General features: G+C 43.0%; 1 protein-coding gene across 46 annotated transcripts in view; it reads right to left on the bottom strand.

Moving 5' to 3' along the window:
* Window positions 1–5,935: 5,935 nt before the first annotated feature.
* Window positions 5,936–27,921, bottom strand: part of CLASP1 (cytoplasmic linker associated protein 1) — a 291,646-nt gene continuing 269,660 nt past the window's right edge. For all 46 annotated transcript variants that reach the window (XM_036023578.1, XM_036023585.1, XM_028533500.2 and 43 more), the window contains 3 exons: window positions 21,955–22,161; window positions 20,217–20,333; window positions 5,936–9,023 (listed from right to left, as the gene is read on the bottom strand). In XM_036023578.1, the coding sequence (XP_035879471.1) occupies window positions 8,937–9,023; window positions 20,217–20,333; window positions 21,955–22,161 (411 nt within the window). In that variant the 3' untranslated portion in view covers window positions 5,936–8,936. The remainder of the gene's footprint in view (window positions 9,024–20,216; window positions 20,334–21,954; window positions 22,162–27,921) is intronic.

The raw sequence follows: 27,921 nt of genomic DNA, 5'->3' as shown, positions 1-27,921 counted from the left end.
GAGGGCTAATAGCCACCAAAAGCTCACTTGAGATTACATAGAAATGGGGAAGCCAGCACTAGAACCCAGGACCAACTCCAAGGGCCAAGCTCATTCCTCACTTAGTTGGTTGAATGACCCCTGGATAAAAAGTGATAGCTAACACAACAGGCCAGGCAGCGTCTAGGATGATCTTCATTTTTAAGTGCTTTACGAATATCCTAGGAGATAGGTACTATTGTCATTGGCATTGTGCCCATTCAGAGAAAGAAACTGAGGCAGGAAGAGGTGAGATAACTTGCCCAAGCTTATATGGAGCTGAGATTTGAACCCAGGCTGCCTGGAAGTGTGGCAGTAGCGAGTGTGTTCTTATGTACTATCATGGTGGGGTGGGGGTGGTGTTCCTGAATAAACAGAAGATCATGAGGCATGCCCTTGAGATTGCATCCTACTTGGGGAGCCACAAACTAGTCATTCACTTTTTTCATTCATTCATTCAGCACCTACCATGGGCCAGGCACATATGCTAAGTGTTAGGACTACAAAGGTATATGAGACAGGCTCAGGTCTTACCCACAGATACAGGTGAAACATACAATCACACAAAAGATATGAAATGCATGATGAGGGTCAGGAAGGAAAAGTATAGAGGCTATTTTAGATTGTTCTTCAAAGAAGTAATGACCTGGCATTTAAGCCAAGACCTAAAATATCTATAGAAGTTAACCAAGGGAAATGGATGTTTAGATGTGTGTCTGTGTGTGCGTCTTCAAAGGGGTGAGGAAAGTAGATCAAGCAGAGGGAACAGAAATGCAAGGCCAGGGGCTGGGGCACAGTGACACGAGAAGCCAGGGACTAGGTGGTGGGCCTTGTAGGCCATGATCGAGATTTTGGAATTTTATCCAAATGTCTGTGTGTGTGTGTGTGTGTCTGTGTGTGAGTGAGTGTGAAGCCACTGCAAGGTCTGAAATAAAGGGATGACAGATCAGATGAACCTTTTGTAAAACAACCAGCTGTGGGCCTTCAGGAGGGGACTAGAAGGTAGGAGAGGTGAGCAGGACAGGGTCAGAGCAGCCCCGCTGCGGCTGTGCAGGCGAGACAAGAGGGAGGCCTGGGCCAGGTGGTAGCTGGGTGAGGAAAGAGGTGGAGGGCTTCCAGAACCACTTTGGAGGTGGGATTCGTGGAACTTGGGGGTGGGCTGAGCGGGGAGTGGAGGATGAGAAAGGGCCTGGCATTAGCATCTGGGTGGGTTACCATTTTTCTAAATGGAGAGTAGCAGGTTTGGGAGACAGCTCAAAAGTCCGATCATGGAAACACTCCATGAGAGCAGCCCCTAAGACATCCACATAGAGAAGTCAAGAAGGCAAGTTGGGTGTATGAATCTGGAGCTCAAGGCGATAAAATATGGCTGCTGGGCATGGGGAGAGTGGGGTGCACGAGGTAGAGAGGGTGCCCAGAGAGAGGAGGCCTGCCCTCAAGGGCTGAGGAGCAGGTGGAGGCACAGGACATTCAGTCTTTTTTCCTCTCCACTCACTCAAGTCTGATCATCTCTTACACAGATGGAAAAGCACCCATAAGCTCAAGGTTTGTGTGTTGATCGTTCCCACTAGACAGTGTGGTTTTTTTTTTTTAAGATTTTATTTATTTATTTCTTAGAGAGGGGAGGGAGGGAGAAAGAGAAAGAGAAACATCAATGTGTGGTTTCTGAGGGCCGTGGCCTGCAACCCAGGCATGTGCCCTGACTGGGAATCGAACCTGCGACACTTTGGTTCACAGCCCACTCTCAATCCACCGAGCTACGCCAACCGGGGCTTTGGACAGTGGGTTTTAAGGGGCAGAGACATATCCTTGGCTGATGTGACTTAGTGGACTGAGTGCTGGCCTGCAAACCAAAGGGTCAGGGCACATGGCTGGCTTGTGGGCTAGGTCCCCAGTAGGGGGTGTGTGAGAGACAAACACACATTGGTGTTTCCCTTTCTTTCTCCTTCTCTAAAAAGAAAATAAATGGGGGGAGGGGGTTGGAATCAGGGGAGGCAGGTGGGGGTAGCTGGGTTGTAGAGGAGAGATGAGGGACAAAGGCAGAAAACTGTACTTGAAAAAAAAAATAATCTCAAACAAAAAAAAAAGAGTCTGTAACATCCTATTTGTGGAGGAAAGATTTTCATACAACACTGCTTCTTCTTGAGGTACAAAGGCAAAATAAAAAAATAATAAAAATCTTAAAAAAGGGGCAGAGATTAATTCTTTCATCTGTTTGTCAGAAATTGGGGTAGGTGCCTCAATAATGGTGATTTTAATAGTAAGAATTGTAATAGCTGATGTCTGTTTAGGAGTCCAAGAACTGTGTCCGGCACTTACATAGTATGCTAATCCTCTTACTCTCCCACTAACCATCCCAATTCTCCACTCTTTGGATTTTTTTTTTTTTTTAGATTTGTTTTAAATTGTTGTTGAAGTACAATTTTCTATCTTTTACTCCCATCCCAGCCCACCCACCCAGCCCTCCCCTCCTCCCTCCCATTTCCACCCGCCCCTAGTTTTTTATCCATGTGTCCCCTCTTTGGATTTCACAGAGGAAGAAACTGAGGTCACCATAAACTGCAGTCATTTGGCTAAAGTCATAGATCCTGAAACACTCAGAGTTGGATTCAAGACCCAGACTTCCTATAGTTGAGCAGGCCCCTTTCCCTTTGCCAGGCCTAGTGAGCAGCGCCTGGGTGCACCATAAATGTTTCCTATGCGCTGTGTCCGGGACTGTGGTCCTGTCTGCCCCACATGCGTCTCCCTGGCAGGGAACCGAGGGGGGCAGGGTCATCTCAGAGTTTCAGGAATTCACCTGGAATGCTGGGTCCATCAGAGTAGCCCAGAGCCCAGTGGAGTCCACCTTCCAGGCTTCAGTACTGGCAGCAGGCCCCGGGTCTGAGGAGGGCACTGGTGTGCGAGTATTTTAATGTTTTTTAAATATATAATCTAAGATTAGATGCTCATTCACATGACCTTTGTCCGTTCTTGCCTGGAGCCACTGAAGTATGAGTTAATAAATACTGGAAGAAATGGAAAGCCACGTGGAGCTGGGCTAATACTCTTGGGGGAAGAGCTTTCTCCTGAGCGGGAGCTTTATATCCAGGGGAGGTATATGTCCTTTTTGCCTGAGACATTCCTATCTTCCCTCTTCGAATGCCACTCCATTTCCCTGTCAAAATCAGTCTAGATGCTGCATTAGTCACCAGTGATGATCTTGCTGACATTCCCGAAGCCCAGGGCTGTTTCCTACAGCAGCTTGTCTCAAGGATGATCCCAAAGCTTGGGACCACTTGCCCTGCCATGTTTTAATAAAAATGCCCTGCAATGGTTCTCCAACTGTGGTCACAGACCAGCAGCATCAGCATTGCTTGAAACTTATTAGAAATGCTCATTTCCAGGCCCTACCTTAGCCCTGGAGAATCAGCACTGCTGAGGTGGGGCCCAACTTCTGCTTCACAAGTCCCCAGAGGATTCCAACATGCTCACTGTCATTTCAGGAGCTGTCATCTGAAGGGTCGGAGGCTCAAGGAGGCAGGGAAGACAGATGAACAGCCACAGGAGCCTCAACTCCATTCTTCACTATCTAGCTGGGGTATTTCCTTGTGCCTCAGTTTCCTCACCTGGAAACTGAACATGGCAGCACATCCTTTATCTGTACCCCTATCAGATCTTTACACAACTGATGTAAAAATCAGTAAGATGCTACAGGATAAGAATTCTTTTAAAATTCTTTAATATCATTGCCTCACCAATGATATTAAAGCTGCCTGTCAACCACCCCCCTCTCTCCATTAATGATACAGGAATGTCAAGAACACCTTCAGGGGGTTCTGCAACCTTCTATGATTTGAGTGAAAATAGGTGGAAGTATCAGTAGCTTAAAATATGCAGCTCTGGCTGGTGTGGCTCAGAGGATTGAGCGCCAGCCTGCAAAACAAAGAGTTGCTGGTTAGATTCCCAGTCAGGGCACATGCCTGGGTTGCGGGCCAGGCCCCTAGTAAGGGGTGTGCAAGAGGTAACCACACATTGATGCTTCTCTCCCTCTCCTCCCCTGTCTAAAAAGAAATAAACAAAATCTTTTTAAAAATATGCAGATGACACAACCTTACTGGCCGAAAATAGGATTTGAAATGACTTCTGATGAAAGTAAAAGCACCAAAGCAGGACTGCATTTAAGTATCAAGAACACAAAAATTATGACCACAGGAGAAATATACCAATTAAACATAGACAATTAAGAACAACAGAAACTGTTAAATTGTTTATCTTGGTTTAGTCATCAATTTGAATAGACAGGAGCCAAGAAACCAAGAGAAGGCTGAGACGTACACAGGCAGCAACAGGACTTAGGAAAGATCACTAAGCAAAGATGTGTCATTAGAGACCAAGGCTAAGGACCATACACACCCTCAGGTTCCCAATTACTATGTACAGGTGAGAAAGTGGCACAGTGGAGAAGGCTGATAGGAAAAACACTGATTTATTTGAACGATGGCATTGAAAAAGGGCTTTATGCATACTCTGGACCACCAGAAAGATGTACAAGTGAGTCCAAGAGCCAATTAAGCCCAGACATCACTAGAAGCAAAAGTGACAAAGCTGAAACTGTCCTACTTCAGGCATGTCTTGAGAAAGTAGGGCTCTTTAGAAGACAATGATGCTGAGGGAAAGATAGAAGGCAGTAGGAAAAAGAGGAAGACCAAATATGAGGTGGGCTAATTTCACAAAAGAAGCCTTAGGTTGAGCCTGCAGGAGCTGAGCAGACTGTTGAGGATGGGACACTGTGGACACAACTCGGTCAAGAGTTGTCACGAGTCAGAGCTGATTCAACAGCACATAACACAATTAAGTGCAAAACTACGTGAGCGGAAATGCTCAGTTTTCTGGAGATCATTCAGATCTTCCAAAGACCCACTGGCTGAAGTGGGCCCCTATGCCCCCACCTCATAACCATGGCCTATGACCCTCTTAAAGATGGCAAGGACTTCCTGGCAGCCCTGAGATGAGGGAGGGCAGTAGCACAAGGGGCTAGAGATCCAAATATAGAAAGTGGCACTGCCTGCCTTGCCTGAATGTGGTTAGTCCATCCCCTGGGGGTTTTCCACCTTTGCTAATGATTAATGGACTCACTGTACACACAGGCCTGGGGTGTGACCTCAGCTTCCCGAGACAGGGCAGGCGCTGTCAGCAGCATCTACTCTGCCAGCTGCTTCACTCACATCATCTGTTAACCCTCACTGCACCTCCAGGAGGCAGTCCTTAGTCCAATTGATAAATGAAAAAGCTGAGGCAGAAAGTGACATGGCTTGCCTGTGGGAGAGGGGGTGAACTGGTATTTGAACCAGGTATTTGTGATATGTATCACTCTGAGGTCACACGTTAAATGGGTAGGAAGCAATGGGCCATAGGGGAAAGGAGGCTCATAGTCATGGAAAATGTGATACTTGAAATGTATCATGGAACGTGATGTAAAATTCGAAATATTTAAATACAAGTCTTCAAAGAAATGATTGGTGCCCCTGGTGGGGTGCAGGTGTTCCTCCAAGGACCACGGCCCTGTCAGCTGTCAGGCAGCCCCTTCCAAGCCCTTTCCCAAGGTCCAGCTGAAGACCCACCTGCTCTCAACACAGGCTGGTCTGACATTCTGGAAGCTAATGTCCTCTCTGCTCAGGTGAGGAAAGGGACCAGACACGGGGGGGCCCCCTGCTCATGCAGCTCACCTTGTCTTCATGCCCAAATGTTCTACCCCACATTGCACATAGCAGCACCCAGGACCCCAGTTGGGTGCTACAGTTCCTTAGGGTTGGACCTGTTTCCATTATGAGAAAGAGCCCCCTTGGATTCTTTATAGATGTGGCCACGTTCTGATGTCAGGGAGATGGGATAAGCTATCTACAGAGCATAGTAATGAAAAAGACTGTGCCAAAGCAGTAAACTGAATTAAGTTTTATTTATCCTAGGGCAAACTCAAAAGGGTGGATTTTTTTTTAGCAAATCCTAGCACATTATTAACAAAAAAATCTGTACATTTGCCATGATACACTTGAAAGTGAAACAAATAAGATATAAATACAGATATGGATGTAACAGAAAAAACACCCCCCCCCACAAAAAACAAACCCCCAAAACAAAAAACAAATGGGGAAAAAAAAACCCAACCCCAAAACAAAGATCCAACCTGGGGTATGGGGACCATGCGTGTAAACATAGTGCTGACAAAACTGTTTTGGTGGCTGATATTTTTCAGAGCATTTCTTTTTCCATTTCCAAATATCATTGTTAGCAAAATCCTGTGGGATCTACAAAGTTTTTATTTGCTGTTCTTTGATGTGTATTATGCTTGATAAATAAAGGGCAGCAGGGAAAAAAAAGATGACAGAAGTCCACTGCATTACCTACGCAGGGAATTGGTGAGCAAGTGATGGGTACTAGGTCCGGGAGCACGTGGTCTGCTGAGGACTGCTGGCGTGCCCTTGCCCTCAGCCTGTGGAACACACCATGGCTTCAAGGGAGAGCAGCAGTTTGAAGGAGAGCAGGAGCCAGACCATCTGGCCCCAGTGGTGGGTTCAGGTGGGTTTCTGTGGGCCCTGGACATCAGGTGAATAGGGGAGGCAAACCCAGCTTTGAGTACTTTGCTTTTTGTGTCCTGTTGTCTCACGTGGACAGGAGCCCTGCAGGGAAGCGGCCAGGGAGCTGCAGCTGTCAGGATTCCAAGGCGGGTGGGCACAGCCTCTCCCTGTGAGGTGGTAGCAGCATGCGAATCTCCTTAGTGGCAGGCAGCAGTTTGATTGAGGCCGGGAGACCTGTGAGTGACTGTAGTCAGGGGATTGAAGATCAGGCAGGTGACATTCAAGGTGAGCCCTTTGTGAGTACTACAAGGACATCTGACAATATTCAAGATTCTTCCCAACTACAGGCAGGTGCTATGGTGACCTCTGAGTCAAAGAGTCGAAGGAGAAAAGTCTTTCCGAGTGCATTAGGCATAAAAGAACTCATGAATAACCTAGCCAGAATCAACATTTGTACAACAGAGTAATGAAAAGATGCTCTGCTCTGACTCACTTGCAGAGTGTAAAAAAAGTCCTGTTAGTGAAATATTAACAAACAGTATTTATCAATGAAAGTAAGGCCTGGTCCTGCTGTGTTCCGAGCCAAACATAAGCCAGTCATATTCAACTATGGTACTCCCTATAAGTGCGAGATACCCCCACTTCCCCACTGTGAAGGAACCCTGGCTTCACTGTTCCTAGACCTTCATTTTCAGTGCCTATTTCCAAATAAAGTATCTAAAATAAGATATGAATGAAAATGAGTTATGTTCTCTATATTGTCTTTCATAACTTCCCATATCACCTATGGAGGGTCAGAGAAGAGAAGAGGGAGGGGTGCCTGTGGAGGTCAGAGGTGAGAACCATACAAATCTCTGCTTCTCACTCCTGGCAGATGAAGGGACTCTGTCTGCAATGAAATAGCAAATGATTCATCAAAAATCAATACCAGAACAGGCATTTTCTTTATGTAAAAATCAGTTCAATTTAGAGGTTCTGAAATAGAATAGCAAAAGACACAAATCTTCATGATTGCAACAGGAATTTCCATTTGGCTTTAAGAATTTTACTCCAGACTTATTTAACCAGACTTTAAATTAATAATTTGAAGCAATATACCCTCACAAAACTTTTAAAAATGGGTAGTTACTGAAGAAAAGGAAACCCTAAAATTGAATTTCAGAGCCTGTTTTTCAGCAATTTGTCACTCACCATAATTACTTTTTCCTTAAACAATGATTATTTCAACAGATGATCAAGGAAGTATTTCAGTACATAAAAAAAGTAATAATAATGCTGATACCTGGTCTCTCTAGACTTTTCTCTGACCTTAGTCCCAAATGAAATACAGAAGTGAAAACTGAGATGGTTTTATAGTTGCCATTTACCAGATTAAATGAAAACATTTTAGAATTGAGCAGCTTAATAGGCAAAGGCTGGAGAGAGGAAAGAAGCCAAGTCAGGAAGACCAGGATCCAGAGTCGTGAGAGGAGCCCTGTAAAACTATGTTTCCCTAAGACCTTGGTAGTAAAATGAACTACTTCTCATATCTTCTATGCTTCATGAAATGCAATTTGAGGTATCCACTAACTGATGCTACTAGTATCCTGTGATTTTTGTGTTTGGATATAAACTTGAAGAAGTCTTTTGGGTAGGAGCTCTGTGGTGAGGACAGTGTCCCAGAACCGTTCAGAGGGGCTGGGAGCCTGACCTGGAAGCAGATGGTGGGGATGCCCTTTTAATAAACTAAAGTGAGGGCAGTCAGCCTTTAGTCTTGATAGTATAAGCAAAATTCCAGGTTTGTTAAAAGGCCATTTTCAGGCTTTTCTCCATTTCTTGCCAAGATGTGACTCATATTCCTAGTAGGCCTTGAAATACAATTTAAAGACATACAACCAACCCTTTCATGGTGTCAAGCTATGATTGAGTGGGGGGGGGGGGGGGGGGTCATCTGCCCTACACAGGCTATATCCAGAACCAAGCAGGCTAAGATGACAGAGAAACATGAATCAACACACTCTCAACTCTGTTCACTGAAGAGAAAACAGTACTTCCAATTAAGCATTGGCCAGAGGGCTCTCTGACTCTTAAAAACTGCACCCACACTCATGGTTTTATGATCTCACTAGGCTGTAGAAGACATGTATGGCTCTTCATTTCTTATTCCTTTTGTTTCGTTGAAGACTGTACAATAGGCCTTGCTTCCTTTACATTCAATACCAGTAAGATTATACACAAAAGGTGGAAGGGACCAAAATACTGATTGTAATAAATATTTGCGGGCCTCTTTGTCCCGCCCAGGCAGCCTAGGAAGGGGAGGGTGGGGAAAGGTCTCTGAGAGGCACCACCGATTGTTCTACGGCTACAGGGACTCTGGCGTTGCCACTAGCTGTGTGTGGAGACATCGGAGGAGGAGCTGCTGTTGCTGTTCGTGGTCTGGGCCCTCTTTATATATAAGTTTAGTAGCTTCATCTGCAAAGAGAAGATATAACTGGATTAGCAGGAGGAAAAGCAATCAGGAAGTAGAAAATGGGGAAAAAAACCCCAAGTGACAATAAGAAAACAGTATGTCCCTTAATTGAGATTCATTATATAAACATTTACAGAGTGTCTACTACTCATCTGACACATCCATATCCACCAGAGCTACAGAGATAGGAAGGAAGACAGAGTCTAGAAGAGACGGCAACGCAGAGCATCATTACAAAAGTAAGGACTCCTTGGAGAAAGGTTCATGAGGAGCAGATCTACACATTTCAGGGCACTGCAGCCAATGGCTCCATCCAAGCTTAGTGGGAAAAGCAGGGTGCAGCCCATGCTCCACAGGGATAAAGCAGTTAAGCCAAGGTTACAGGTCAAGTTTTCTACCCTTCACACCTTTGCTGAAGCTGTTCCTTCACCTGACACACCTTTTGTTTCCATCCCCATTTCTGCCTACTGAAACCAACCAAAGCACTGTGACACCTGAGATCTATCTTCAAGGCCACCCTCAGGTAGCTGTCTCTCATCTGCTCATTTGGATGCAATCATTCCTTCCATTCACTCTCGTGGTACTTTTACCCCTGCTGCGACTTCGTGCTATAGGTAGCAGTGCTCCTCGCTCTTTCAGGCAAGATTAGACCTCCCAGATACTGTGTCACTAAACTGCAGCCCCTCCCATGGGAGCAGAGCTTTACAATGAAAGGGCTTTCCTGGCTGAGACCTCATCTGCTTTTAACTTAGGTCCCCTTGAGTCCTCAAGATAAGAAAAAGAGCATGCAACACAGTAGGTTTTCAAATATTTGTGGAATGCCACTAAGGTAATGTTATATTGATGATCTTCCAAATCATATTAAGAATAAACAGCTTTGCAGAAGCAGAATGCCCATAAAAATCTATTTGACACACAATTTGTAAGATTAAGGGAATTATAAAATATTCACTCTCCATAGCCTTTTTACCTGCCTGGCTCCAATAGGCTATGTAGCTGAGACAATTATCAGGTAGCCCAGGGGAGGAGGAGCTGATCTGTAGGTGCCCATGAAGAGGTGCTCAGGGTGGTGTGCGAGGTGCACAAAAAAGGGCCCGCTGATGACCAGTGGGAACAGGAAGAGCAACTGAACAGAGCTCCTAACAGAGGTGAAGTCTCTCTGCTCCCCATGTCCCTGGTGCTATGTCATATATGAGTGCAAAGACTAAAATGTAGACATGTTGTGGGTTTTTCACAAAAGGGAGTTGGCAGTGAGCATCCTGGAGCTTGCTACTTTTATTCAACAGTCTATCTCTGATGTCTCCCTACCGTACCTGCAGTGCTGTCTTACCCTTTTCATCTGTAGTGGACTATGTCATGTTAATTTACATTCCCCGCCTTTCAAAATCTTAAAACTTTTCATATTATGTCAGTGCTATGATGAAAGTGCCATCATTTTACACAAGGGTCTGAATGCTCTGAAGCTCAGTGTGATACCTCCCGGGTCAACCAGGGTCAAGGGAAACCCTAGCACAAAAGACAAAACACTGGCCTGAGGATCAGCAAGTTCTAGAACCAACTCTACACTAACTGGTTATGTAGTTGTGCGACCTCAGGCAAAACATTTTCTGAACCTCAACTTCCTCATCTGTAAAATGAAGAGCAGTAATACTTCCAAGGTGGCTTCTGTAGCTCCTTGTTCAGAAAATGTGTCCCCTAAACAGCCCTCTCCTATTTCTACCTGAGTTGTTCATCTTGTTCCTTCCTGTGTTTGCTCCTTCTTCCCTCCTATGCAGCTGACCCCTATCTGGCCAAGCCCAGCCCTGTTTGGTCACACTTCCCTCAAGAAGTCTCTCCCTTTCCTCCTGCTCCAATGGGCCCATGGCCCAGCCATCACATGCTGGTCACGCTTGGGTTACTATATGTTCCCCTGTGTACCAGTCCTGTCCCCCAGCTTTATTTTATGCTACTTTAGGGCAGGATGAGTTTTTGCTTTACCCACACGCCCTGGCATAATGTAGTGAATAAAGCAGGGTCCTAACACATACTTGTGGAATCAAAGAGTTTTTAAAAAGAAAAAATTATCTAGAACACAAGATAGTTCCATTTCTATTAAAGCTCACTTAAAAAGCAGTTACTAAATATTGTTTTACTTATTTACAACTCAGAACCAATAATGCATCCACCTAGTCAAGTCTAGAATACAACTGCAAATACAAGGAAAGGATAACAAGAGTTAACGATGTGCACATGTTTAATAGTCCACAAGGAGCTTTTACAATGACAGTCATTTTGAGCCGTACAGAAGCCCTTTGAGGCAGGTAGAACAGGGACTTTACAAATGAAAAAGCTGGGGATTGGAAGCACGCTCATAAGATGGTAAGAATTCAAATTAGACTAACTTTAAAATGTCAAAATCAATTCCCACAGTGACCACAATGAAAACAGCTATAGAATAGACACAGAAGGAAATGAGAACGCAATTAAAATATTTCAGTACGAAAAGAAACAAACACAAAATAGGACAGAGTGGAAATAAACAAAACAGAAAAATAAAGAAAAAAATCAATGAAACCAGACATTGATTCTTTGAAAAAAAAAATCAACAAAACTAACAGAAAATGAGGGACAATAAAAGCTTTAAGGCATACAGAAAACAAATACCAAAATTATAAGAGGTCTCTCTCCTTTATCAGTAGTTATTTTTACTATAAATGGGTTAAAACTCTACAACCAAAGGACAGAGATTGGTAGAATGGATAGAAAAAATGTGATTCAACTATATGCCATGTACAAAAAAACTCACTTTAGAGCCAAAGACACAATAGGTTGAAAGTAAAAAGGTGGAAAAAGATATCCCATGCAAACAGTAGCCAAGAGCAGAGGGGTAGTTATACTAATATCAAGTGAAATAGACTTTAAATCGAAAAAGGTTATAGGAGACAAAGAAGGACATTATATATTAACAAAAGATCGATACAGCAAAAACATAATTATAAACATTTATGCATCTAATAACATGACATCAAAATATATAAAGCAAATATTGACAGAACTGAAGGGAGAAAACAGTTTTACAATAACATTTGGAGATTTCAATACCCCACTCTTAATAATGGAAGGAACCAGAAAGAAAATAAGGAAATAAAAAGACTTGAAGAACACGATAAGCCAACTGATCTAACAGACACACAGAATGTTCTACCCAATAAGAGAATACACATTCTTTTCAAGTGCTCACAGGACATTCTCAAGGATAGACTATATGTTAGGACACAAATCAAATCTCAACTGATTCCTTCCTTCCTTCCTTCCTGCCTTACTTCCATCCATCCATTTATTAGAGAGAGAGAGAGAGGGAGAAAGAGGAAGAAACACTGATTTGCTGTTCCATTTATTTATGCATTTATTAGTTTATTGTTAAGTACCCTGACTGGGGACTGAACCTGCAACCTTGGCATTATTGGGACAATGCTCTAACCAACTGAGGTACCAGGCCAGAGCCTCAACAGATTTTAAAAGATAAATACCATACAAAGTATCTTTGCTGGCCACAATGAACAAAGTTAGAAGTCAGTAAGAAAAAGAAAACAAAAAAACCACAATCTCAAATCTGTAGAAATTGAACAACACACTTTTAAACCTCTAATGGGTCAAATAAGAAATCACAGAGACAATTAGAAAATATCTTGAAACAAATGAAATCACAGCATTCCAAAACTTATGATATGTACCAAAAGCGGTACAAAGAAGGATATTTACAAATGCAAATGCTTATATTAAAAAAGATCCCATGTCAACAACATAATTTTACATCTTAAGGAACTAGAAAAAGAATAAACTAAGCCCAAAGCTAGCTGAGTAAAGGAAATAATAAATATTACAGCAGAAATAAGTGAAGAGAAAAAAGAGACAAATCAATGAACCCAAAAGTTCATTCTTTGAAAAAAAAAAAAAACACAAAACTGACAAAACTTTAGCTAAGTTGACTAAGGAAAAAAAGAGAGTACTCAAATTACTAAAATCAGAAATCAATGTGTGGACATGACTACTGATTCTACAGAAATCAAAAGATTACAAGAAAATACTGTAAATAATAGTCCACAAAGAAATTAAGACAACTACGTGAAATGGACAGTTTCCTAGAAACACAAAACCTATCAAGACAGAATCATGAAGAGAATGACTGCACAGAACTACAATAAGTAAGGAGGTTAAATAGTAATAAAAAATCTCCTGACAAAGAAAATCCCTGGACCAGATGGTTTCACTTCAAATGTTCTACCAAACATTTAGAGAACTAACACAATCCTCCTCAAATATTTCCAGAAAACTAAAGAGAAAAGAGCACTTTCAAACTCATGCTATGAGGTTGACACTGTCCTGATAACTAAAGTCGGACAAAGGCATTACAAGAATACTACAGATCCCTTATGAACACTGATGCAAAAATCTGCAAGAAAGACTAACAAACTATTTTCAACAGCATATTAATAAGGTTATATACACCACAACCAAGTGGGATATATTCCTGAAATGCAAGGATGGTTCAACATATGAAAATTTATCAATATTATACATCATACTAACAAAATGAAGAAAACACACACACAATTATCTCAAAAGTATTTGACAAAATTCAATACATTTTCATAATACTACTTCTAGTATTTAATAAACTAGAAATAGAAGAAAACTAACTCAACATATCTGAAACTATATATGAAAAGCCCACAGTGAACATTATGCTCAATGATAAAAGACAAAGCTTTTCCTCTAAGATTAGGAAGAAGGTAAGGATGACAGCTTTTACCAATCTACTCCATACAGTACTGTAAGTTTCAGCTAGAGCAATTAGGCAGGAAAAGAAATAAAAAGCATTCACATTGGAAAGGAAAAGTAAAATACTCTTTGTTTGTAGATGATCTTATTTGTAATCCAAAAGATCCATACAAAAAATTTTAAGATTAACAAATTCAGCAAAATAGCAGGATACAAAAATCAAGGAGCAAACACCAGTTGCATTTCTATATGGTAACAATGAACAGAAAATTAAGAAAAAATTTCCATTTCTAAAAGCATCAAAAAGAATAAAATACTTAGGAATTAACTAAATCTAGAATGTGAAAGACTTGTACAGTGAAGACTATAAAACGTTGCTGAAAGTAATTAAAGACACACATAAAGAGACATCTGATGATCATGGATTGGAAAACAATATTGTTAAGATATCAGTACTACCTCCAAAGCTTATCTACTTATCTACATTCAATAAATCTCTATCAAAATCCCAATGAGGTTTTTGCAGAAATGAAAAATCAATTCTAAATTCATATGGATTTTCAATAGACTTCAAATGGTCAAACGAACTAGGAAAAGAACAAACTTGAAGGATGCACACTTCCGATTTCAGCACTTATTACAAAGCTACAGTAATCAAAACTGTGCTACCTCATAAAGACAGACATATAGATCAATGGAATAGAACAGAGAGCCCAGAAATAAATCCTCATATATGTAGTCAAATGATTTTTTGACGAGGGTACCAAGACCATTTAATGAAAAAAAAGGGTAGTCTTTTCAAGAAATGGTATTGAGAAAACTGAATATCCACAAGCAAAACAATGAAGTTAGACCTTCACCTAACACCTATAAAAATTAACTCAAAATGGATTAGAGACCTGCATGTAAGAGCTAAAATTATAAAACTCATAAAAGAAAAGCTTCACAACACTGAATCTGGAATGATTTCTTGGATGACACCAAAAGAAGAGCAACAAAAAATAATAGACAATTGACACGAAAATTTAAAAATTTTATGCATGAGAAGAAATTAATATCTAGAATGTATAGTGAACTTCTGAAACTCAACTACAAAAAACAAACAACCCAAATCAAAAATATCAAAGAACTTGAATAGACATTTCTCCAAAGAAAATACACAAGTGGCCAAGGAGCTTCTGAAAAGATTCTCAATGCACCAATCATTAAGAAAATGCAGAAAACTTCTGGCCAAGATGGAGGTGTAGGTAGATACATTTTGCCTCCTCCCACAACCAAAACAAAGGACAACCAAAACAGGACAATAACAAATTTAAAAACAAAAAATAACCAGAACTGTCAGAAAACTGAAGTGTTTGGAAGTCTGACAACCAAGTAGTTAAAGAAACATTCATCTAGACTGGTAGGAGGGGCAGACATAGACAGCTGGGGTGGGCAGGACTTGCAGCAAGGCAGTGGCTGAAGGACTGGGCCAGGCAGTAGCTGGCAGACTGAGGTCCCATATTTGTATTAGAATAAACTGGGAGAACAACTGGGGAGCGAGACAGACTGTGCAACCCAGGGTTCCAGTGCGGGGAAACAAAGCCTCAAAACCTGTGACTGAAAAAAAAATCTGTGGGGGTTGAGACGGCAGGAGAAACTCCCAGCCTCACTGCAGAGTTTGTTGGAGAGACACACAGGGTCCTAGAATGTACACTAACCCACCCACCTAGGAATCAGCACCAGAAGAGCCCAATTTGCTTGTGGGTATCAGGGAAAGTGACTGAAAGCCAGCCAAGAGCTGAGCAAGCAGCATTGTTCCCTATTGGACCCCTCCCCAACACACAGCACTACAATGTAGCAGGTGGGTTGCCCTGCCCTGGTGAATAACTAAGGCTCTGCCCCTTGCTACATAACAGGCACCCCAAGACAAAAAAATATGGCCGTAATGAAAGAACAGATCAAAGCTCCAGAAAAAAATACAATAAAGCAATGATGGGACAGTCAACCTATCAGATGTACAGTTCAAAACACTGGTAATCAGGATGCTCACAGAAACGGTTAAGTATGGTCACACAAGATAGAAAAAAGGTGAAGGCTATGCAAAGTGAAATAAAGGAAAAATGTACAGGGAATCAATAGTGACAGGAAGGAAACCAGGATTCAAATCAACAGTTTGGAGCAGAAGAAAGAAACAAGAATTCAGAAAAATGAGGAGAGGCTAAGAAACCTCTGGAACAACTTTAAATATTCCAACGTCTGAATCACAGGGGTGCCAGAAGGAGAAGAGGAAGAGCAAGAAACTGAAAACTTATTTGAAAACATAATGAGGGAGAAATTCCCTAAACTGGCAAAGGAAATAGACTTCCAGGAAGTCCAGGAAGCTCAGTGTCCCAAAAAAGTTGGACCCAAGGAAGCACATACCAAGGCACATCATCATTAAGTTACCCAAGATTAAAGATGAAGAGAGAATCCTAGAAGCAGCAAGAGAGAAGGAGACAATTACCGACAAAGGAGTTCCCATAAGACTCTCAGCTGACTTCTCAAAAGAAATCTTGCAGGCAAGAAGGGGCTGGAAAGAAGTATTCAAAGTCAAGAAAGCCAAGGACCTACATCCAAAATTACTCTACCCAGCAAAGCTTTCATTTAGAATGGAAGGGCAGATCAAGTGCTTCCCAGTTAAGGTCAAGTTAAAGGAGTTCATCATCACCAAGACCTTACTATATGAAATGTTAAAGGGACTAGAACAGGAACAGATTCACAGAAATAGAGACCACATGGATGGTTATCAGTGTGGGGATAAAGGGGGAGTATGGAGGGTACGGTATAGAGATAAGCATAAATGGTAGGTACAAAATAGACAGGGGGAGGTGAAGAATAGTATGGGAAATGGAGAAGCCAAAGAACTTATATGTATGACCCATGGACACGAACTAAGGTGGGGGAAATGATGGTGGGGGTGGGTGCAGGGCAGAGAAGAATAAATGGGAGAAAAAAATGGGACAACTGTAACAGCATAATCAATAAAATATATTTTTTAAAAAATGCAAACCAGCCTTGGCTGGGCAACTCAATTGGGTGGGACACTGTACTGTACACTGAAAAGCTTGCAGGTTTGATCCCAGTCAGGGCACATACCTAGTTTGAGGGTTTGATCCCTGGTAAGGGTGTGTATGGGAGGGAACTGATCAATGTTTCTCTTTCACAAACAAACAAACAAAATATCTTTGGGTGAGAATTTTAAAAAAAAAGAAAATATAAATCAAAACAAGATACCACCTCATACCAGTTGTAAGGATGACTACTAACAAGAAGAGAAAATAAGTGTGTGGAGAAACTGGAACCCCTGTATGCTGTCAAAGGGAATGTAAAACGGTGCAGTTGCTGTGGAAACCACTTTGGTAGTTATGATACAGCAATTTCCCTCCTGATACACACCCAAAAGAACTGAAAGCAGGGTCTCAAAGAGATACTTATACAACCATTTTCATAGCAGCATTATTCACAATAGCCAAAAGGTGTAAACAACCCAACTGGGCATTACTGAGAAATGAATAAGCAAAATGTTCTATGTACAACAATGTTCTATTATTTAGCCTTAAAAAAGGAAGTAAATTTTGATACACATGCTACAAAATAAGGCAGCCACAACAAGACTGATGCTGTATGATTCTACTTTTGTGAGGCATGTGAGTAGTCAAATTCATAGAGACAGAAAGTAGAATGGTGGGTGTCAGAGGCTTGGGGAGGGAGATAGGGAGTTATTACTCAATGGGTGGAATTTCAGTTTTTCAAGAGGAAGAGACCTGGAGACGGATGGTGGCACTGACTGCACAGCAATGTGAATGTACTCAGTGTCAGTGAACTGTACACTTAAGATGGGTAAGATAGTAAGTATTATTTTATGTGTATTTTACTGCAGTAAAAAAAATTTGAGAAAAAGAAGATAAAAGAAAGCTTGCTCAGGGTCATACAGATAGTAACTGGGGGGTCAGAAACTAGAAGACAGGCTGTCTGGCCCCAAAACTAGTGTTGCTGCTATGGCAATGAAACGTTTCTCAAAACGTACCCACAGGTTCCTTCCCTGTCCTTGCATCCGGCCTGTCTCCACAGAGCGTATCATTTATTAACCTCAGTTAAGTAGAGGGTTCTCATAGGCCTGGTCACACAGGGAAACAGGAAGCTACTTGATTCTCTTTATTTCTAGTCTAGTAGACAGACCTAGCATTGTGTTTTGTCAGCTACCCACCCCCCCTTTTTTTGGAGGGGGAGTTGGTTAATTGTTTTAGGAGATGTGTATTTGAGTCTACAAAGTTCATATTGACATACTGGAGCTGGCACATCTAAACACTGTAATGGCTAGATGAGTTGAGTTACCAAACCAGAAACGTGTTAAGGCCAGGCCCTTAAGTCCTATCTAAAGTTGTATAATTGCCACGGGAGGGGGAAGTACTGACTCCTGATCAGGATGTGGGCTCTGTACCCAGAGCTACCACTGAGAGGGGCAGCAGCAGGATTGACTGCAAAACAGGGATGGGAACACCCATGTATTTTTTCAGTTCCTTATCAGAAGGGTCAAATGAGATGACAGGACAGTAAAAAGTGCCAGACAAAACCAAGGTCTAATATTAATTGTGGCTGAATTTTCTATTTTATAGATCTGACTCTCTATACTGGCTTATAGGTCTTCTAGGTCTTCAATGCAGCCAGGAACCACTTACAAATCCCTGATGGCAGCAAGGTTAGGAGGGTTCCTGGTCTAGCACACTGCTTGTGACTCTTGGCTCAGTACTCTCAGCATGTGATCAGGAAAGGGATCAATTAGGAGGCTTTGTAGGAGCAGAGAAGGAAAGGAGAAACTGAAAATGGAATCAGGGGCAGTAGTCACAAATCACATACCTGCATCTGCTTCACTCACACCCTCCAACCCTGATGCTTATTTCTGTTTGCAAAGAGAATGGTTCTCAACCAGGGACCATTCTGTCCCCTAGGGGTATGAGGTCATGCACGGGGACTTTAGTGAATCACAACTGAGGAGTAGAGTGCACTCTTGAAATCTACAGGTGGCAGTCAGGGATGCTGCTAAATTTCCTACAATGGACAGGGCAATGCCCCACACACAGTGGCCTGAAGTTTCAACAGTGCTGAAGGTCCTACAAGCTGAGCTCTGGACCAAGGCAGGCAGAGCCAGCTTTACTGAGACTCTGGGAATGAAGACTTGCACTGTGATGCTCACCAACTATGCCAAAAGAATAGCTCTATTTGAAAAGATAAGCCCTGGCTGGCATAGCTCAGTGGATTGAGCGCAGGCTGGGAACCAAAGTGTCCCAGGTTCGATTCCCAGCCAGGGTATATTCCTGGGTTGCAGGCCATAACCCCCAGCAACCGCACATTGTTGTTTCTCTCTCTCTCTCTCTCTCTATCTTCCTCCCTTCCCTCTCTAAAAATAAATAAATAAAATCTTTAAAAACAAAACAAAACAAAATAACATATTAAAAAAAAAGAAAAAAGAAAAGAAAAGAAAAGATATGGGGCACCACCTGCTGGTTCTTTATTTTACAAGAAGCAAGGTCAGGTGCTTCTAGCTTTGTGCTTTTTAATCACACCACTACCACGGCACTTGATAACTCCAGGTTGATGCACTTCCCCTGCAGGCAGTCTCCAGAGGGAGCTCTTCACAGAGTTCTCCAAGGCTCACCCAACCTCCACACCATGGGAACTGAGGCCCCTGCCTCCCACCATTGCCTCTTCTGCCAGAGCCGGAAGGTTTCTACCTGCCCTAAGGTGGCAGGTTCATCAGATCTGAGTTTATTTTTAAACCAGTAAGCACTCTAGCCACTTCCATTTTTCAATCAGCCAATGATCCTTTTGTTCTACTTTCTGTCTGATTTGAGAATAGTCTTAAAGAAATATGAGAGGCAGCACAGTGAGTTAAAAATCCTGATTTTACAGGAGTAAAATCACTGTGTGTCCTTGGACTGGTTAAATGCAGGATAACTGTTCTTATCCCACAGGGATGTTGTCATGAATAAATACGTCAACAAATACAAAGTGCAGAGAACAGTGCCTGGGACTTGGCAGGCACAAGGTGAGAGTCAGCAATCATTATTGTTGATGCCTATGAGAAACCCAGTTCCAACTCAGCAATCTGTTAAGCTAGCGGGTGAATTTCCTTAGTGTTTCTCTGAGAAAAGACAAACTGGCTTCTAAACAAAGTCTTCTTCCCTTTTGGAATACCCTAGAAGCTCAAAGCTGTTTCAAAAACAAGAGTTACAATAGACTACACTGTAACTTAAAGTGACTTCACTATATAGTCGTCATTTTTATCTTTAGAAAAATGCTTTTGGAGAAATGATGAGACAAACCTGCCTGGAGCCCAGGGCTGTAGACAGACAATTTATGACAAGCTGGCAGAGTCCAGGTGTGTGTGTCAGCTCCGGTAACACTATACATACCTTGCTCCCTGTGAGCTGTGCAAGGTGAGGTTTTAGCTCTTCTCCAATTACGGAATAAATTGCCACTAAGCAAAACACACTGGCCTTCCGCACACTGCTCTCAGTGTTGTCATAGCCCTGCAGGAGTCAGAAGGGGAACACAGAAAAAAGATGAGATCAAAGATCTGCTTCATAGTCACTATTTCATCAACAGTTCCACATATGCCCTTACAGTTCAATCTTGGACTTGTCAAAAACAATCAGGATACAACTTAAACTCTGCAACTGAACCCAGAGAGCTTTCACCCCAGAAAGGTCAAAACTTAATAGTGTCAAGAGCGAGCTGGCTCTGAGGGTATGGAAGCAGGAGGCTAGTGAAATGCAGACTGATCTACCTCTGCACAGGGTGTTGCTTTATAATGAACTGCCACAATAGAGTCACTCAAGAAGCATCATGACAGAGACAGAATGAGTAAAGGAAATTAAGAGAGAAAAATAACTTGCTTCTTTCTTATTTTTCCCAATGGTGAAACAAATTTCACAAGTGAAAATCCCTTTAAAGAAATGAGAACTACGCCCTGGCTGGCATAGCTCAGTGGATTGAGCGTGGGCTGCGAACCAAAGTGTCGCAGGTTCGATTCCCAGCCAGGGTACATGCCTGGGTTGCAGGCTATAACCCCCAGCAACTGCACATTGATGTTTCTCTCTCTCTCTCCCTCTCCCTCTCCCTCTCCCTCTCTCTCTCTCTCTCCCCTTCCCTTCCCTCTCTAAAAAATAAATAAATAAAATCTTTAAAAAAAATTAAAAGAAATGAGAACTACATCACTCATTCTGTGTCCAGTCCCACAGCCTGATATTAGTTAACATTCCTCTACAGCTGGGCCTCAATCTACTCATCAGCCTCATCCCTACCTGACAACAAACAGAACTACTGCTACTCTTCCAACAGACTCTAGGATTTTTCAGCCTGTTGTGTTGTTCCTTCTGCCTAGAATAACCCAGTCTTTCACGGCATTCCAAGCCACATGCTTAGCAAGCAGCTGCATTTTATTACATGTGATGCTGATTTCTCTTGACTCTTCCCCATTGAAATTTCTCTCTCTCCAGGACTCAACTCTAAAACACCTCACAGATAAGCCTTTCTCCCTTTGCTACCCTGACCCAGAAATCACCTCTCCACCTCTGATCTCACAATTCTCAGCTTGCATGTCCTTACAACAACTCAGCACCCAACACCAGAATCTCTACTTGTCTCTATGGCTGTGTTGTGTCCCAGAGTACGCTGGAAATCCCTGAGACTGGGCCAAACAGTGGAAAACACCTTTATCTTCCAAAATCTATCTAACTCAATGCCTCATGCTTAGAAGGGTTTCAATAAACATCTGCAGGGTATATGACAGCAAGGACCATTACCTGATTTTGTATTCCATGGTCCACCTGCCAGGGCTGAGGCCCACAGATGGGCAATAAGGGTTTGTTAAATTAGGAAGGAACAACAACAAAAAGATCAAAATGTGTTTATAGTAAACAGAAAGTTCATTCTGTGAGCCACAGTTCTAGGCTGTCAGGAAACCCTTCCTGCTGTCTCAGGGGAGGATAGACTAGGAGACAAGAGAAAAGGTGTGAGGTATCCAAGCCACAGAGCTTCCTACATTCTAAACCACAGGTCAGCACCTGGCTTTCCCCACCTACCATCACTCTGAGCTGGGCAGCTGCACTGTGCCAGCCCCACAGCCCATGCAGGCACCACAGAGCCTACCTGCAGCAAGCCCGGGATGATGTCAGCAAGGAGCTGCAGCAAGGATTCCCGGGAGATCCTCTCAACGACTCTTGTCTGCATCTTGATTGCAGCAAGGTTGATGGGGTAGTCGGCTGTTTGGATGATGGGGCAGAGCACCTTAATGCACTGTTCCGGGTGGATGGAACTTGCCAAGGTGGACGCAGCTTCCTCAGCAGCTCTCACTACCTGAAACAGAGGTTCCCCCCAAAAAGTGAGCTTCTCATGCTGTGAGAGGAGAAAGACCCAGTCAAAAGTACTGCCTAATTTTGGAGGCCAAGAGTACAGACTTTGCTTAATGTCTCACAGAAGCCATCACTCCCTCCAGGCAATTTTGTTTAAGAAGTTCCAAGCAAAGTGGTTTAAAGGATAATTTTATAGGAGAATGGGGGACATGGGAAAGCAAGTACAGATTAGAGATTCTGGCAAAAACCTTTGAAAAGTGATACTCTGAGTGCAATTTCCCCCCATCCCTGCACAATAGTAGCAGCAGCAGCAGCAGCTGCAGCAACAACAACATCCTCAAGAACTTGTTAGAAATGCAAGTTGTCAGGTTCCACCCAAACCTGCTGAATCAGAGAATGTTGGGCTGGAGCTCAGCAAGCTGTTTTAATAAGCACCTGGGAGATTCTCATATACAGGTAAATGTGAGAGTCTCTGCCCTAGAAGATTAGGACGTGAAAACAAAACACTTTCCCATGGCCTTTAGGCCACCCACAACTGAAATAACTAGAGAGAAACCCAGAAGGAAAACCAGAATGACCTCACTACTTATGTTTCCATGAAGACACCTCATTGCAGAGTGTTGCCCCAAGGACCCCCCTGTGTAAAGTTGCTTTTCCAGGAGTCTGTGCTCATGAGATCACCTCATGGCCAAAGGAGCAGCCTGAGACTTCTGAAGCAATCACAATGCACTGGGACACATGCAATACATGCTCTCTAGAGGTCACCAGAGGCACTCTGTAATCCAGGTAGAAGTCTAGTGCAGAACCCAGAGGAAAGAAAGAACAGGGGGGCTTGGGCTTAGAGAGCTGGAAACAAATCCCGGTCACACCACTCACAGTGCTAACTCGCCACTTCGTCATCTGTAAATGGGGTTGTCTAACACAGATCATTTGAGGAGCAGCACAGATATGTACTAGATATTCAATAAATGATAGTTACCCCTATCAGTGGCACAGGAATACATATATAAATGATACACAAAGACACCCAGCTATAAACGGGTATGAATTTTCTTACAAAATGCATGGAACATCTAACCTGACGTGTGCTCGCCGGCCGGCAGTGAGCACGGAACGCTGCGGATGGCTCGCTGAAACACAAGAAAGACATACACAGAGACAAGCAGTTTCTGTGAGGAAGTAAAAATGGAATGGCCACTCTCTCTAGTGGGGAGAGCACCATGGCCACTCTCTTTAGCGGACAGCGCGCCATATCCATTCCCAAGCAGATTTTTATTGAGAATACAGACGTAGTTTGTGGATTCACAGTCTGGCAGAAAAGATCAAAGGAAGTAGGTGACTTACGAAGGTGCAGACAGAAACCCCGCTGTGATTCTGGGCAAAGTTTGGGGTTTTAACATATGAAAGGACTACAGGTTCCAAAGGTTTCCTGTCTGTGCCTTCAAATTCTAATCTAATAACACCCTCCAGCAAACAGACCTCACAGGATCTTGCATATTCTATGTCCCAGGCTTGATTACCCTGGGGGTCTGCTGTTTCTGGTCTGAGCTGCACCGTCTCTGCTATTTCTGCAGGCCTGAGTTAACAGAGAAGACAAGGTAGCCAGGAGACTTGGATTTCTCACAAGGACTCAGGCTTTGACAAAGCCGAGGGGGCAGGGGTTGATGTCCATCACCCCATCACATCCACAGCCCTGAGACTCTTCCCTTAGGGTATTCCCACGTGATCACATCTAAGATTCATTCTCTTTCTTAGAGAACTGTTACCTGTCATTGACTGCCGATCATGCAATGAGAGCCAGGCATTAGAACAGGCAGCGTTCATGCCAGGGAAATAAGTTTTGCTTCCTTAGTGGCTCCTGGTCCAGAGGTCTTTCACTCAGCCTAAGTCACACGGGGGTGGTTACAGCTTCCTGAGACCAGGCAGGGCAGTCCCCAACACTAACCCATTCTCCTAATGCCAGCCCTGGACTGGTCATTCCATCATATTCTTCTCTGCTCCGTGTTCTGCTATTCTAAACAACTCAGCAAGTACAAACCAGGGATGGGCACTTACCAGGGGTTCAACACTCACTGATGGACTGAATGGCATTCTCCTATCTGAGGATTTGTTCTGTTTAAAGCAGCTCTACCTTCCTGAATTCTGAAAGTCACATTTCTTTCTTGTTGGTGATCTTTTGGACTTTCCCTGGGAAAACAAGCTATCTTCTTAAGTCACTGACCAAAGGTCAAGTGTCTCATTAAATGAGATCACCCTTCTACCCCATCATCAACTGGCTGGTATACTTACGGACACGATGCATATACCCGCAAGGGCATATACTGGGATTGTATACTAATTCTTTCAAGAGCCAAATGGAAACCCAGGTCAGCATGGTTCAAGGAAGGGTAAATACTGTGTGCATGTGAGGAGACATGTGTCAGGAACATCCAAGGTTTGTGCTTCCTATATATGTAAAAGGTGGGGCTTTGCTGCAAAGCATAGCAGAGTGATAATTTTATTTGAAGAGTCATGTCCTACTCTCAAAAAGCTCGTTAAGATTCTTAAGAACTTCAAAGCCTCAGAAATAATTTTTTTCTCACCCCTTCCTTCTGCCTTCCATTTATGCTTTGTGTGTGCATTCATTCAGTCCTATGTGTCAGGGACTGAGCTCAGTCCACAGAGGGGAGGACAAGGGGTCTCAGGTGCTGCCCTCACGGTGCTGGGCAGGGTGTGGGTGGTCCATGCACATAGGCAGCATGAGGATTCAAAGGCCCAGGAAATGGCCGATGAGGCCACAGAAGCAGGCAGGGCCACGAGTGGGAGTCTGCTACCTGAGGAGCTTCTTGATGTTGGTCAGGATTAGATGGAAGAAGGGTGGTGAGGGACAAGAAGTAGAATGAATGTCTGCAGAGGCTTCTCTGGTGTTCTGCGAGAATTCTTCCAGCTCAAGGGTTCTTGGCCCTACAGAGCCATCATAGCCTGCCTCTGCCTCCTCCACGGCAAGCAAGTGCAATCTCGGCCTTTCCATGCACCTCAATATAAGTGAGCAGACTTCCCTGTCAGTAAGCATTAACTTAGTCACATTTATGGCATGTCACTCTATTTTACATACACATGGAAATGAGAGTACTTAAAAGAAACTCACTGCAGTTATTTTTTTTCTTGTCAACCCAATCTCCTGCAAAGTGCAGCTTTTTCTACACCCCCACCCCAAAGGTAGAATGCTGTGGGGCCCTGGTGTGTGCACATGACCTTTACCCTTTTACCCCAAGAAAGGAAGCATCCAGGGTTGGATGGGCACATTCTCTACCTCTGAGAACAGTGCAGCAGACAAGCCTCAGTTCAAGCCTCTGGCAAGGCATTTAATTGTTCTGAGACACAATTTTTAAAAACTTCAAAATGAGGATTTAAAAATACCCACTTTTACAGTTATTTGGATTAAGAGAGAGAACATACAAATGACGGCAGCTATAAAACATGTGATGGCTATTAGCTAGGCCTTGCCAAAGCAACAATACTGGAAGTGGGACTTGACAGCAGAGATGCTACCAGGAGGCACAGCTAACCTGGGAACTCCAGGGCTGCCAGAAAGCAGAGTTCTATCCAGAGGATCCCTCCTACCTGGTCTACTACATGCTAGTGGGTATGCTCACTCCAATGATCTCTCTAACATGCTAACCTGGTGACCATGCCCATGTTCTTCAATTCAGCATGGAAGGCCAACAAGGTCTGCTTCCGCTGGCCTGTCCAGTTGAATTTTTAGCCCTCTATCTCCCCACTGTGCCCTGGTAATACTGAGCTGAAGGGACACCCTGCACCTGCCTGGCCAGCCTCATCTCAGTGCCCTTGTCTAATCCCTGCACCCTTCCTGACTGTCACTCATTTGTGTTCTTCACCCAGCTGGACCAATTCACCCTTCAGGGCCCACTCACATCAACAGAATCTTCAGGAAGAGCCTCTGTGAAAACCTTGAACACTACACTTAAATGTTTTACGGAAACTGTCTCTCCCATTAGACTAAAAATTCCTTGAAGGCAAGCTCCCATCTCAGCCATCTTTCTATACCCCCCACGCCCAGCACAATCAATGTCCAATATACATTAGGCACTTCATAAATGTCTGTCAGACTTATTTTCCCCTAGTGCATATATTTTTAAAGTGCTTATGACAGGCAAAGTCACCTCTCGGCATGCCTCACTGATCTGCATTTACATGTTCCAACTAAGGAGTTAGCCCAGAAAGTAAGGAGAGAGGCAAGATATCTACAAATGAGCAACATGAGCCTTAGGAAATTCAACTGTACAAAAGTGTCTCATTCAAGGTAACATAATGGAAAGGAGGACACAGACCCGTTCATCAGAAAAAAAAAAGACTTTAGTTCAGGATAGCTTTTCCCAATAATGTTTGAAGAGGAGTATCGTATTTCTTAGAAGAGCAATGAATCATGCAATGAATTATGTAAGATGAAGTGCTTTTCTTCCTCCTCAGTTCACGCACATCATGCAATGAGTAAGACCATTCTCTGAAACCAATGCCTTTTGACTCTAAGAAGTCACTGTTCACAAGTATCATGAAACATACTAGCCAGAAAGCTGAGTAACACTAACTGAGGAAACTTTGGGTCTCAGCTCTTAAACGTGGAAATAAAAGGGTCAGAAAATGCTGGATGACTTCACAGATATATCCAAGTTAGAAAACAGTGATGTACAGAAACAGATGTTTAAGATCCCAGCAGGGGATGGGAAGTGGCTCACTGGGTGGAAAGACATAGGCTTTGGAGACAGACTGGGATTCAGATCCCAGCAGTGCCCCTTAACAGTCATGACAGGAGCCAACCGAAAACCTCCTGGAGTCTCTCAGGAATGCTACCAGTGTTAAAGAGACAAGGAAGTAAGTTGCCAGGTTCACAGTGAGCACTCTGTCACAAGGTTTCCTTCCTCTCCTCCAGTTTCCATGTGCCTCACTGTCATTCAGGTTAAGAGTTAACCTGCAGGGAGCTGCTCAGGAAACAGGCTGCTTCAGGTCTACTGAGCTCAAACCCAAACCTGAGAACTTCCTTTTATAAAACTCTGGGACTACTAAATGTCACTTGCATGAAGCAGTTAGTCAAATGTTTCTAATATAAGGTTTTCTAAAAACTTCTGAAAAAAAAATGCCAGTAGCTGTACCTCAAGATACAAATTGTGAGGCACTCTCTTTTACTGAGGTTCAAGAAAGTTTCCCAAGACGGACACTGTTTCTGGCAAAGCAGGTAGGTGTTCTTCACTTCCCTCTATATACTAACCCCCCAGTTTTGGGCAAGCTGCCTGAAACAGCGTGAACTTTAGGTTTGCCCCTGTGTTCTATGTAACATAAGAAGCAAAGATTATAAAAGTAAGCATAGAGACAGCAAAAGTAAACACGGACAACGGAAAGAAAGGAGGACAAGGCTGGTTAGCAGACATGATGGCCAGAAGAGACAAGGATTTCAAAAAGGGCAGGGCATAATTCATGAGAGACAGCTGGATTAAGTAGACTTCTGGATCATAATCCACTCTGAAGCTACTGAAATTGTTCTAATTCTATTGATTTTGCTATAGTCTGGTTAGAAACATAAGAATTCTTCAGTTTCAAAGTTAGTGAAATAATAGTGTCTAGCTAGGAAAAGTATAATTTCCTTATCTAACTTTCTAAAAAAAATGAGGTCATTACTCAGAATACTGATGAATGTTTGATTAAAGATAAGGTTTCTTTTAGAACACAGAACTTGTCAAATTTGAACTGCATGTTTTAAGCTTACAAA

The sequence above is a fragment of the Phyllostomus discolor genome, chromosome 4, assembly GCF_004126475.2.
Source record: "Phyllostomus discolor isolate MPI-MPIP mPhyDis1 chromosome 4, mPhyDis1.pri.v3, whole genome shotgun sequence".
In the NCBI taxonomy this organism is placed as follows: domain Eukaryota; kingdom Metazoa; phylum Chordata; class Mammalia; order Chiroptera; family Phyllostomidae; genus Phyllostomus; species Phyllostomus discolor.
The sequence above is the reverse complement of the archived record's forward strand: the minus strand, read 5'-3'. Positions and strand labels throughout refer to the sequence as shown.